Source organism: Pseudophryne corroboree, chromosome 4, assembly GCF_028390025.1.
Source record: "Pseudophryne corroboree isolate aPseCor3 chromosome 4, aPseCor3.hap2, whole genome shotgun sequence".
Taxonomy (NCBI): domain Eukaryota; kingdom Metazoa; phylum Chordata; class Amphibia; order Anura; family Myobatrachidae; genus Pseudophryne; species Pseudophryne corroboree.
The window spans coordinates 474,152,670-474,165,666 of NC_086447.1; the positions used below are offsets into that span (position 1 = coordinate 474,152,670).

Genomic DNA, 12,997 nt, shown 5'->3' on the forward strand with positions numbered 1-12,997 from the left:
AGGACATTCCATGTTTCCCTGTTGAAACCGCTGATCTTGAATCGGTTTCATTCCTCACTTCCTCCAACTCCGAAAGTCCAAACTCAACGAGGCGTTGAGTATGAAGTGGCCAAGATCCTGGACTCACGTCACCGTTACGGTCAACTACAGTATCTTATTGACTGGAAGGGTTACGGCCCTGAGGAACGTTCATGGACCAATGCTTCTGATGTCCATGCTCCTGCCTTGGTCCGGAGATTCCATTCCAAGTTTCCTCAAAAGCCAAAGAAGTGTCCTGGGGCCACTCCTAAAGGGGGGGGTGCTGTCACGATCCGGGTATCTGGACGCCATTTCTTACCCATCAGATGCCTCCTAAGGCTGGCTCAGCGCTCCAGGACCGGATCCCATCTGTTATCCTAATGTTCACATTCCTGCATCCTCTCCTGTCTCTCTGAAACGCTGTCACAGTAACGCCTTATTACATCTGGCATGGCGTCTCCCGCGGCCTCCGCCGCCGTCCCTGAGCTTCTGCATGCAGAGTGTCAGAGTGGCGATTACGTCAGCCGCGGCCTCCGCTGTGTCCGCGTGGTTGGATGTGCACTTGTCAGCCTGGCGTCTCCTGTCTCCAGTGGCCGGCGCCGCCATTACTGTTTTCATTACCACATGGATTACAAACCAAACTTCCCTCCAAGTGTCTGCATGGGCGCAGCCATCTTGGATTCTGTCAGCTGATCATTTCCTCCAATCTGTTGTCAGTATTGTTAATCTGCATAATTGCCTAGCCAATCCCTTCCTTGCTGCAGGTATAAATACACTGTGCCTAAGCAAGGAAGGCGTCAGTGCTTTGGTTGTCAAACCTAGTTCCTGTTTGTCTCTCTCCTGTGATTGTCTTCCAGGTTCCAGCTCCTGTCTCAAGACTTCCACCATAGAGACCCGCACCAGCATTCCACCTGCGGTGTAGCCTGACTCTCCAATCCATTGTGGATTCATCTGTTTCCAGCTACAACATTACCTGCTTCCAGCTCAGCTTCCAGCAGAGTACAGCTTTCCTTAAAGGGCCGGTGTCCTTTCTACACTTTACCACTCTCCACCGGTATTATTATTTCTCCGCTCTCAAGTTCTACATTTCAGTTCATATTTCATCGCTCCCAAGTTCATTTATTATTTAACTGGTTCCAGCCAGTATCCACTCCGTGCTAACAACAGTCTGGTTCCAGCCAGTATCCACAGCAGCTGTTTTACCTTCAGCAACCCAGCTTTTCCTGGAACACCAGCTGGCACAATCCTGGGTTATCTCCATTGCTACAGTCGGGCCTGGTAAGGACTTTCCATCTAGAAGATCATAAGAACTATCTCACACTACCAGTGCCCTGTGGCTCCTGCCATCCTGTAGTACCCAGGAACTGTATTTATTATTTGCTGACTTTTACGTTTTCTTTTACTGCTGCTGTGTTGCGGAGTTGTCATAATAAACATCATTGACTTTTATCCAAGTTGTCGTGGTCACGCCTTCGGGCAGTTATTATTCATGTTACTTACATGTCCAGGGGTCTGATACAACCTCCCAGGTTCCGGTACATCTCAGCCCCTACAACTGAGGCTGCCTCCCGTCAGCTCAGGCCCTCAGTTGTGACAAACATTTCCCGGTCAGTGTCCCTTAAAGCTACCCACATCCTGTCAAAGTTGGCTTTTCTGAAGTTAAGAGTCTTTGTTGAGCCTATGTGGGGCTGTTTGTGGAAACCAATATTGTATGTGACCATATTGTGGTCGCTATTTCCCATGGGCCCCCCTACTATAATATTTGATTTCAACTCCCCATTGTTTGTTAGTACCAGGTCTAAGATTACACTGTACCTAGTTTGTTCCCCAATTAGTTGAAGTATGTAGTTATCATTTAGTGTATTTAAAAACCTATTACCCCTAGCAGTATAACATGAATCATTTATCCAATTTATCTCTTGATAGTTAAAATCTCCCAAAACTATTACATTTCCAAATCCTGCCCCTTTTGACTTGATTCAGCAACAATTCCTCATCAGACACATTAATATCAGGCAGATAATAGCATATCCTTATAAGAATCTTTTTATTTCCATTTCCCCCACAAGCAATTTCTACCCATAAAGAGAAAGACTCCACACTATTTACTGTCCCATCTTGTATGTTTTCTCTTATATCAAGTTTTATAAAAGGTTTTACATAAAGACAAACCCCACCACCCCATTTATTTGATCTATCTCACCTGAACAGCATATAACCCTCCAGATTAACTGTCCAATCATGAGTTTCGTCCCACCAAGTTTCAGTAATACCTATAATATAGTACTGTTTGTTTGCTGCGAGGACTTCAAGTTTCCCCTTTTTCCCTGTAAGGCTTCAGGTGTTTACATACATATAATTAAGATAAGTATTCCCTCTACTGCTGGGAACCTCATTTCCTATATGCATTATTGGTGATCCATATTCATCATTAATTTGTGTTTTGGTAATGCCTTTGGTAATACCCTTTATAATACCCTTTCTGGCTGCTGTTTCCCTCCCCCCGCTTCACCCATATTCAGCTCACTATCTTCATGATTACTGTTCACACTGCTTGACCCATAGTTTCTATCTACACCCTCCCCCCAGGCACCTAGTTTAAAATCTCCTCCAACCTTCTAACCAACCTTCCTCCCAGTACTGCTACCCCCTCCTCATTCAGGTGCAATCCATTGCATCAAAAAAGATGGCACCTGACTGAGAAGTTTGACCAGTGTTCCAGGAACACAACCACCTCTTTCTTACACCAGTCTCTATGCCACACATTTTCCTCCCTAATCTCTCTCAGCCTCCCTGGTTTAGTGCGCAGCACAGGTAATATTTCAAAGAATATTATGCTAGATGTCCTTGCCTTTAATTTCTAGTCTAAGTACCTATAGTCTGTCTTAAGGAAATCCAACCTACCACTAACTTTCTCATTGGTGCCAACGTGCACCAAAACCACAGGGTCATTCCCAGCCCCTCTCAGTAATCTGTCTACCCATTCCACAATGTGCTGCACACGAGCACTCGGGAGACAACAGACTGTATGGCAATTGTGGTCCTGGTAGCAGATTGCCCTATCTGTCTCCCTGGTAATAGAATCCCCTACCACCACAATCTTAATACGTACCTCCATTTCTTTGATCCCATCTGTGCTGGAAGGACTGCTCCTCTGGTTGCTAGCAGAGCTGTTTCCTCCAACTCCATCATTTCCTCAGTGCCATCCACAGAATAGTCATCCAAACCGGCAAATTTATTGGGGTTTGGCAGCTCTTTTTCTTCCTTCCAAACTTGACCCATCTGGCTACGTGATTGTCCTTGTCCTCCGGTGTTTCCCCCTGCAACTCCTCCACCATTATATCTAAGCTTTGATTGAGATTGTGAATATCCCTCAGTCATGTAACGGTTTGCTCTAGATCAGTTACCTTGGCTTACAGGGCAACCATTCGTACACACCTTGTGCAAATGTATTCACACTGGGACGGTTGCTCCAGGTGTGCATACATCTTGCACAACATGCACTGAGTGAGATTCTCAATCACGGCCCCACCCATTTTGTTTGTAATGTTTAACTCCCTGTTACTCTCAGAAAAACAATACAAACTGCAATACAATACACTATGGGGGTCATTCCGAGTTGTTCGTAGCCCTGCTGGGCTACGATCATGTCCATAGACATGTGGGGTGATGCCCCCCCCCCGCACAGCTGTGATGCTTTTGCACTTTAGGAGTAGCTCCCGGCCAGCGCAGCTTTAACATGCTGGCCAGGAGCTACTCATTGCTCCCCAGCCCGCAGAGGCTGTGTGTGATGTCACACAGTCACTGCTGCTGGCCCCATCACGGTCCGGCCATGCCTGCATTGGTCGGAACGCACCTACGAAACAGCAGCCAAACGCCACTGTTCCGCCCCCCGCCCAGCAACCACCTCTGCTGTCAATCAGGCAGAGGCAATCGTAGTGCAGCAATGGCCTTTGGCCGTCGGGCATGCTGCGGTGCCGGCACATGTGCAGTTCTGGCCCGATTGTGCCGCTGCGATAAACTGCAGCATGCGATTGGGTCAGAATGACCCCTTATAGCCTAGCTGTGAAAAGAAACAATATTCACGACAGAACAGTTTTTAATAATACAATGTGTAAAGATTTATCAATGCAAAACAGTCAATACAATAACGATAATGATACATGCATGTCTGGGGGGAGTCTGGACCTCCTGCTGCAGTACTCGCTCACTGATTTACTTGTTTCCACTTCCCTTGTGAAGGCTCTGTCCTCGATTCCTGACATGTCTCAGCAGATTGTTCCCGGCAGCTTCACAGCAAATTTCTCCTGGTACTCAGAACTGGATCAGTGTCCATGCAGCGACTCGACTCCAACCGCACTTGGCTCCTCATATGATGTAAAGTGCACTGTACAATAATCAGTCACACTGTACTTGCTGCACTCTCATGTGGCACAACTTTCTCCCCCCTCACAATCCCCCACACCTGAGGGTCAGCATCTGAACACTCACACACACTCCCTCCTGTATCAGGAGCTCACTCCTGATTGATGCTGCTGCTGCACTCTTCCAATCAGCAGCAGCAGTGCTGTCACTGGCTGCACCCACTGGCCAGAACTGCTGTTGCTCAGTGTCTGCCCTCACTCACTCGATCTCCCTCCTCCCTTGCAAACAGAGGAACAGACATTAATTGCTTGATTTAGAGCATGTTTAATATTAATTAGAGCTTGCAATTGTGGGTGCAGTTTGGAAATAGTCACTTTGCATAAAATCAATGGCAGCACCAAAATAATCTTGAGCCCACATCACATTCTAAATATTTGCAGCCCATAGTTTGATCACCTGATTCATTTTCCCTTACTAATGAGACCTTCACAACTATCAAATATCTAAACTTGTAGGAAGACCGGAGCGGGGTAATCCGTACTACTCAGAACCCCAAAGTGACCCTAGCTGGGATTCAGTTCGACTCGAAACCCCAAATTTTGTTTGAACTGCTTATCTCTAATTATGAGACTTCTTATTTGATGTGACTAGGTAAAAAGGATTACCTAATAATGTAGTGCTCTCAAAATTTGTGTAAGTACTTGATAATTTACTTATTATTTTAACATCCTATTATCTTGAGGAACATTAGAAGATTATTTAGCAGAGTTGAACAGAGAGTCATGGTATTCAATCCATAAATTATGATAAGGTAAATCAATTGACCTCTCTACAAAGCCTCAGATTCTTTCACATATTTGGCCATCTACTTCCTTTCATGTAAATAAATAAAAAGTTTCCCCTACACCTATACCAGTTGGTCTTGGATCTTTTGATAAATTAATGAAATAGTAAAAGGACCAAGTTATTGCAATATTTACAGTATAAAAATACTTTGAAACCATGTGAATGTCTGTATCTGCAGATCCAGCACCTCTTACTATTGTTGAGAATGACGTATGTGCAGATGTTGTTACTACAGAATGATGTAGGCACACACTAGCAGTTGGCTCAAACTATAAACAGCCCAGATGCTTAACTAGTTGTGTTGGTTTATTGAATTATAATAGGTACAGTCATACTCACTGTTGTATACAGACGGGTTATCATGGATTGAAGCTTTGAGCAAAGTGAAGTTTTATACAGCTCACTCCTGGGGAGTTTTCTTCTAACTGGTAGTGATGCAGGCATTTTAGAACATCTTTAAATAGCAGGGCTCGCTGTAGCTAAGTGGGAGTGTCTACATCATGTCCCTTCTCACACAATAATCTGTACTAAGTAATAATCTACAAGAAGGCTGCAGACATATGACAGAACTCTCTGGGTCCTATGACCAGTATGTAATCATAGTGGTGAGTGCATGAGTGCACTGCTTTCTAAAAACCATTTCTGAGAGGCATCCCAAATATGCACTGTTGAATAATAATAATAAACATTAAGGGAGAATTCAATTGGGCACAAGGTTCAGTGAGAAAAAAAAAAATTGGATTACCACAGCTTTGCATGCTCCTGATACCCATGGTATCCAATTTATAAAAATGGACTCAGTGTTTTCAGCTCTGAAAACACCACTGTGTAAGTGAAAAATAAATATTAGTGATACTTACTGATCAGGTGATCTCTGGTGGTCTCCCCTTCATCTTTGCACTGGGGAGGTGGCACACACACACACACACACACACACACACACACACACACACACACACACACACACACACACACACACACACACACACACACACACACACACACACACACACACACACACACACACACACACACACACACACACACACACACACACACACACACACACACACACACACACCTGTACTCACAGCTGCTGCTTGGAAGGTGAATAATGACTGACTAATTAAGCAAAATTGGAAACTTCTAATTTAATTACATAACTATCCCTTGGGGGGTGCAAGAAAGAGTGCTAGTGGTTTGATTTTTCCTAACATTAAAGATATTTAGAAAAATCAGACATGCTCTAGGGGTGTGAGAGAAAGATTTGCACTGCATCTCATTTCCAGTCCTCTAATTGAATAGCAAAACTCTGCGGCTGTGGGAAAAACCCTGTGCCATGGGATTTTTTAAATTTCCAGCCATCAACTGAATCCCCCCCAAAGTCAGTTAAACCAAATAATTGTAAAGCATATAAACTAATACCATCCATCCTAGTTTGTTTATACAGTAGTGGTGTATTGTAAATAATTGGTTCCTTCATAAAATAAAAATACACACTTCAATGTATGCTGGCAAGTGAGGCTCCAATTCAGCCAAGACTCTTTCAAAAATACCAGGTGCATTTACCAGATTTTCATCAACCCAATACCAAATTGGGTGTAGTCTTGTCTTAAATGGTTATTCCAGTGTATCTAATTGTTTTGCAAGGTCAATCAAGCAAAATTTGGAGCAAAATCTATATATGAAATTATGTTCTGTAATATATTATAAGGACAGAGAGAAGTTAACAAAATATATAGTGTATTGAGCAAGTATTGATTTTGGGCTTAATTTATAATAATAAAGGTTAATTTGTGGAAAAAAAATTAAAGAAATTAAAATTTACAAAGATGAGATGACAAAAGACTCAAAAAAGGACAAGAAAAATTTCTGAGTGCTTTTAAAGAATAAAAGAATGAATTGGTATAGCATAATTAGGAGGAACCAAGAGTTACCTTAAATCTGTGATAGGGGCATAGGGGTGGAAGAACCACACAGGACATAAAAAATGAAATAAGTGTTAATATAGTAACCCTGGGATAACTGGCAGAGTAGAAAAACTTCTAAATTAATCACCATGCATGAGTGATACATAATATGTGTGATGCAAAAAAGTGACTGTCAGCGGTGCTCCCTGAGTTAGTGTACATATGGATAAACAAAAAGAGAAGAACAGAGACACTGGTAGGGTGCACACTATTCCACAGGGTAAAATTTAAAAGCAGAAAGCTATAACCTTTAATAGATATACTGTGCATAAAAAAGAAAAAGGAGTGATCCATGTATCAATTGTAAATAAAATCATGTTGCACAAACAAGTAAAAATAAAATGCACATACAGTATTAGGAGATAATGGGGGTCATTCCGACCCGATCGCTTGCTTCAGTTTATCACAGCGCAGCATTCGGTTCAGAATTGCGCATGTGCCGGTGCCACAGTGCGCCTGGCACATGCCGGAGGGCTGAGGGCCGTTGTTTACCTGTGATCGCCTCTGCCTGATTTGTCCGCCATTATGGGGGTGCGGTCCGGCCAATGCAGGTGTGGCTGGACCGTGTGGGGGGCAGGCTGCAGTGGCTGCATGACATCACATGCAGCCACTGCGGGCCGGGGAGCGATGAGTAGCTCCCGGCCAGCACGCTAAAGCTGCACTGGCTAGGAGCTACTCCTAAAGTGCAAAAGCATCGACTCTGTGTGATGCTTTTGCACTTCTGCAGGGGGGACACTGACATGGTGGGTGGGATAGCCTTGTGCTGGGCATCCTCCCACATGTCTATTGTCATGATCGTAGTCCTGCAAAATTTTGCATGGCTACGATCAACTTGGAATGACCCCCAATATCATAGTAAAGGTACTAGTTCATGGCACTGGTTCATATACTTTAGGTAATGTGTTGTGATGTAGATAATTTATGATGTTCATATGAGAAAATAAAAGATCTGATATCCGAAAATAAAGTCTGCATCGCTAGAATCTCACCATTACTGCTTTTCAGGCTGCCCTGTGATCATGCAAAAGTGAAACATACATAAGGAATGGTATCAGCGGGTCATGTGGTGCACACACGTAATCAGAAGTAGACAAATTTAAATTGGCGTACTTTAAACAATTTATATGTATTTAAAAATTGTAATAGCAATGACATTTTATAAATCTGATTTATGAGGTGATACTTTCATATTTATAGTTTGCCCTCTTATAACATATTCAAATTATTGAAGAATATTATTAAAAAAGTACTTTTACATTATATATGTATATATATATATATATATATATATGTAAGGCTCCTTAAGGGTATGCATAGATGGTCCGATCTGTCTTTACCTGGTGGAGATCAGAGCATACTGTAAATGGCATGCAGTATTGTAAAATAGAGGTTATGATAAAAAAAATGTTTGCATTTATGCCATGGCCTTTTTTTTACTGTATGTTCTAATTTAATTTGTGCACAAATTACAACAGTGTGAAATGAGTTTAGCTATTGAATGTCTGGATCATCAGGTGTGTAGGTAAAGTTATTCTTAAAGTTGATAAATAATTAGTATAATGTACTCAGTTCTTTTAAAATATTAGGTTAAAATGCCTTATCTATGTGAGTGATAAATTAAATAAATGTAAATGTTAGATCAGAGGTTCTCAAATTCAATCCTTGGAATCCCAAACAGTTCATATTTTCCAGATCTCCTCACAGAATCAAAAGTTAAATAATAAGCTCTACATGTGGATCTTTTAAAATGTCTCAGTGAGCAATGAATACATCTGTGTACCTTCTAGAGGACCTATAATATGTGAACTGTTTGGGATCCTGGGGACCAGGTTTGAGCACCATTGTGCAATAAGCCTTTCAGTCTGAAGCTTTGGTTCCATCCCATGTCCGACCCGGGATACTAAAAATGGCAGAGCCAGGGCTTCAGATATGCTTACACCTTTTACACGACCACAAGTACTACTGAGGAAGCCAATTGGCATCCTCTCAGGCATCACCTTGGACATTGATTACCCAGGTCTACCTTTCACACTGCAGCTGATCCAGGTCGAACCTGGCAGTAACCCTGGTCATGACCAGGGTCAGACTAGGGATGCAATATCCAGGTCAACCCTTTCAAACCAAGCCTGGACCTGGGTCATGCTGGATTACCTCGACAATAACCCAACTTCTAGGCTCTGTATGAAAGGTGTATTTTATATATATATATATATATATATATATATATATATATATATTTAAATGAGTATACTTTTTCAGTAAGTAAAGGTTATTATAAATAAATTAGTTATAGTATGTTTCCCTTTATTACTTGTTTGCATTCAAAAACTTTCCTAAATGAAACAAAGTGTTACATTGTTTAACCATATGAAGAAGCAACTGATAAATAAGTAAAGTGAATAAATAAGAGATTAATCTATTTTCTTTGCAACACTTTTTGCAAGTACTAGCATTTCACTATATCATGTTTGACACAAATCATATTTTATTTAGAGGTAATTTACCCTCAATAATGATACATATTAAACGATTATTTTATTGCAATGCTATTTTCATTTATTTTAACAACACATACAATTATTTTAACATTCTTTCTGGAATAATGGAGTTCTTATATAACTCATTTCAGATTTGCAGAACATGAAGTTAACATAATTATTATTTTAGAAAATTAGCTTTTGCAATCATTAAACGAATATATAATCTACTGCTATACATATAATGTATAAATGAATGCATCATATAAAAGTCTAGTAGATATTATTTTGTAAGTTTTATATACATTTTTATATAATTTTTATTTTTAGGTGAATGAACATCAAATAAAAAAAGTTGCACTTCAGTGAAAAAACTATTAAAATAAGTCACTATTTATTATCATAATTTGAAAAGTATTTCAATCATGATGCTTACACAAACATCATATATAACTGTATTTAGATTTCATAACTATCTTAATAGATTTTATAAATAAAGTATACATGTTCATGTTTGTTCCTTAGATAAGACATAATGTGCTTTGTCTGTTAAATATAAGTTCCAAGGTAGAGCTGTTATTTGTACATTTTTATGGATTACATTAAACAATGACCTAAACATTGATTTCACTTTAAAAAAATTCTTAATATTTATACCCTTTTCAGACAGAAAATTCTGAAAGTCCCGGCAATTACCCAGCATTTCAGTACCGGGTTGTTTTGCCGGGACCTGCCTGACCCCCCCTTTTACACAGACATGTAATTTGCAGATCAACAGGGTATTTTGTCTGTGTGAAAGGGTCAACCCGTGTCATAATTCCCGTGTCTGCGACCCTGGTAAATTCCAGGGTCGAAGTCCCGGGAATTACAACATGGGTTGACCCTTTCACACAGTAAAAGGACCCGTGTGTTTCATGAAATTACCGGGTGGAACTGCTTCACCCGGTAATTTCATGTTCTGTCTGAAAGGGGTATGAGTTTGTATTTTAGAAAAATTTAGTAGCTGACTTTGGAAATTAAGTTTTATTAAACAACAGAAAATTTTAACTGAAGTGTGCCTCCTTATATTTGCTATTGCTGCATTATATGGATTTTGTTTGTAATAAGTATTTAATGTTGGAGCAACTTTACAATGTGTCACTTTATTTACGCTAGGTTCTGAACTCATGCCCAAAGCTCTTTCTACAAGAATAGTGGGAGGAATATGGTGGTTTTTTACACTTATCATCATTTCCTCATATACTGCCAACTTAGCTGCCTTTCTCACAGTTGAACGTATGGAATCTCCTATTGACTCTGCTGATGATTTAGCCAAACAGACCAAAATTGAATATGGAGCAGTTCAAGATGGTGCCACAATGACATTTTTCAAGGTACAGTTTGCTGTTTGATTACTTTTTTGTTCTGAAGCCAAAGGAATAATAAAAAAACTTATATCAGTTGTTCCACAAACATGTACACATGTGTATTTAAAATAAGGTTTTAATTTGAGCATTATGCATAAAATATGTTAGATTAAACATAAATATTGCCAAATAATTGTGCCACATTGAATCTAAAATTCCCAACTGCAAATTGTTAGCAGTATGAAAGTTTCAAAATGTGCCCACATAATGCTTTTGTATCTATGCCAATGTGCCTGTTTTTTATTTTTTTTTTTTGTTTTTTTTTTGTTTTATTCTGGCATATACAGTATTTCAATTTGCTGTTTAAAGAAATCATGATGTATTCATTGTAAATTTTGTTTGAGTAGACTGAGAAGTTTTCTATAATGCTGCTCAATATTGATCTTATAGCCTCTTTCTAACCTTCTGCATGTACTGCCCAATTGCTATAGTTGAACAGCATGAGTAAATAGCTATACTTTGTTGCACCACTAAGGTAACAGAAAGTCACTGTTCCAATAATAACAAAAGTGTTGGGCAATTAGACCAGATGAGAGCACTCACTAATTCGAATAGTAGAACAGAAGGTTTATTAAGGCAAAAATAATTCTCAAAGTTTCGAACCCTAAGGGTCATTATCAAGACAGTAACTGGAGGGCATCCGTACAGCATGCAGGCAGGATACACTGTATATACAGGTGAAGATAGGCACCTAATAGGGGTAGCATTTTAAATTATTCAAAACATCAAAAATGTAATATGAAAAAATATCTATTGGCTTATACTGTATGTGTAACTTTGTGAAAATAAGCATGACCAGCCCCAAGTCTACTGGTACCCTATGAATATTTGGAGTTCCCCCTCCCCATCAAACTACATTTATTAATAATACTTTGACTATTAACAGAAAAAAATATTTACTTGTTTTTCATTTTAGAAAATGATTTAACAAAAGAGACAAAGAAATACAAAAGCTCATGTAGCATACACATTGTAGTTCTTTATATATGTGTCAGCTTGTGTCACTTCCAGCAATATGCCTCTTGTGTCCCTTCCAGCCTCATGCCTACTGTGTCACTTCCAGCCTCATGCTTCCTGTCACTTCCAGCCTTCCGCATCACTTACAGCCTCATATCTCATATGTCTCATTCATCCAATGCCCTTCCATCACTTCCAGACTGATGCCTAATATATCCCTTCCAACCTCATGCACACTGTGTCACTTCCAGCCTCATGCCCCCTGTCACTTTCAGCCTCATGCCTGCTGCATCTCTTCTAGCCTTATACAATACCTCTTGTGTCACTTAATTCCTCATGCCTCCTGTTTTCCTTTCCTTCCCCATGCCTCCTGTGACCCTTCCTTCCTCATGCCTATTGCATTCCTTCCAGACACAGCCCCTTGTTTTACTTCCAGCTTCTTGTTTCCTGTATCGCTGTGTTACTCCAGAGGCAAACCTTTTCATAGTCCCCTTTTACTTACCTTCTTGCCTTCTGATTGCCCAGTGTCTGCTTGCTCCTCTTTGTTGCGCCTTTTCACTTTGGCAATGCAATGTGATGGTGTATGCTGCTCAGCACAGCACAGCAGATAAAGAAAAGTGGGACCTGCATGGTACTGTTCAGCAGAGGGTCAGGCTGCTATGGCCTTACAGATGCACCACTGCATCATCTTTTGTGCTAGGCAGCTTTCAGCGGGTAATTTAACCAGTGTCAAACTGGGGCATGGAGAGCCCACTGGGGGAATTCAGTGGTAGAGGCCCATGATTAGGGGTGTGGCCAGCTGCCACAGAGGCTTGGCTAGTCATGGAATGTGCCCCATGATAAATATATATATAAAATACTGCTAGTGCATGTATGATAATGTACCAGATTAATAACCACAATGCACTGTAGATAATATATATAATGTACAATTCAAGTGAATCTGATCCCTAGAGGA

At 40.5% G+C, this 12,997-nt stretch overlaps 1 protein-coding gene across 1 annotated transcript in view; it reads left to right on the forward strand.

Moving 5' to 3' along the window:
• GRIK2 (glutamate ionotropic receptor kainate type subunit 2) overlaps positions 1–12,997 on the forward strand; it is an 839,395-nt gene that overhangs the window by 709,610 nt on the left and 116,788 nt on the right. The window contains exon 14 of the mRNA XM_063917041.1: positions 10,832–11,049. Coding sequence (XP_063773111.1) covers positions 10,832–11,049 — 218 coding nt within the window. The remainder of the gene's footprint in view (positions 1–10,831; positions 11,050–12,997) is intronic.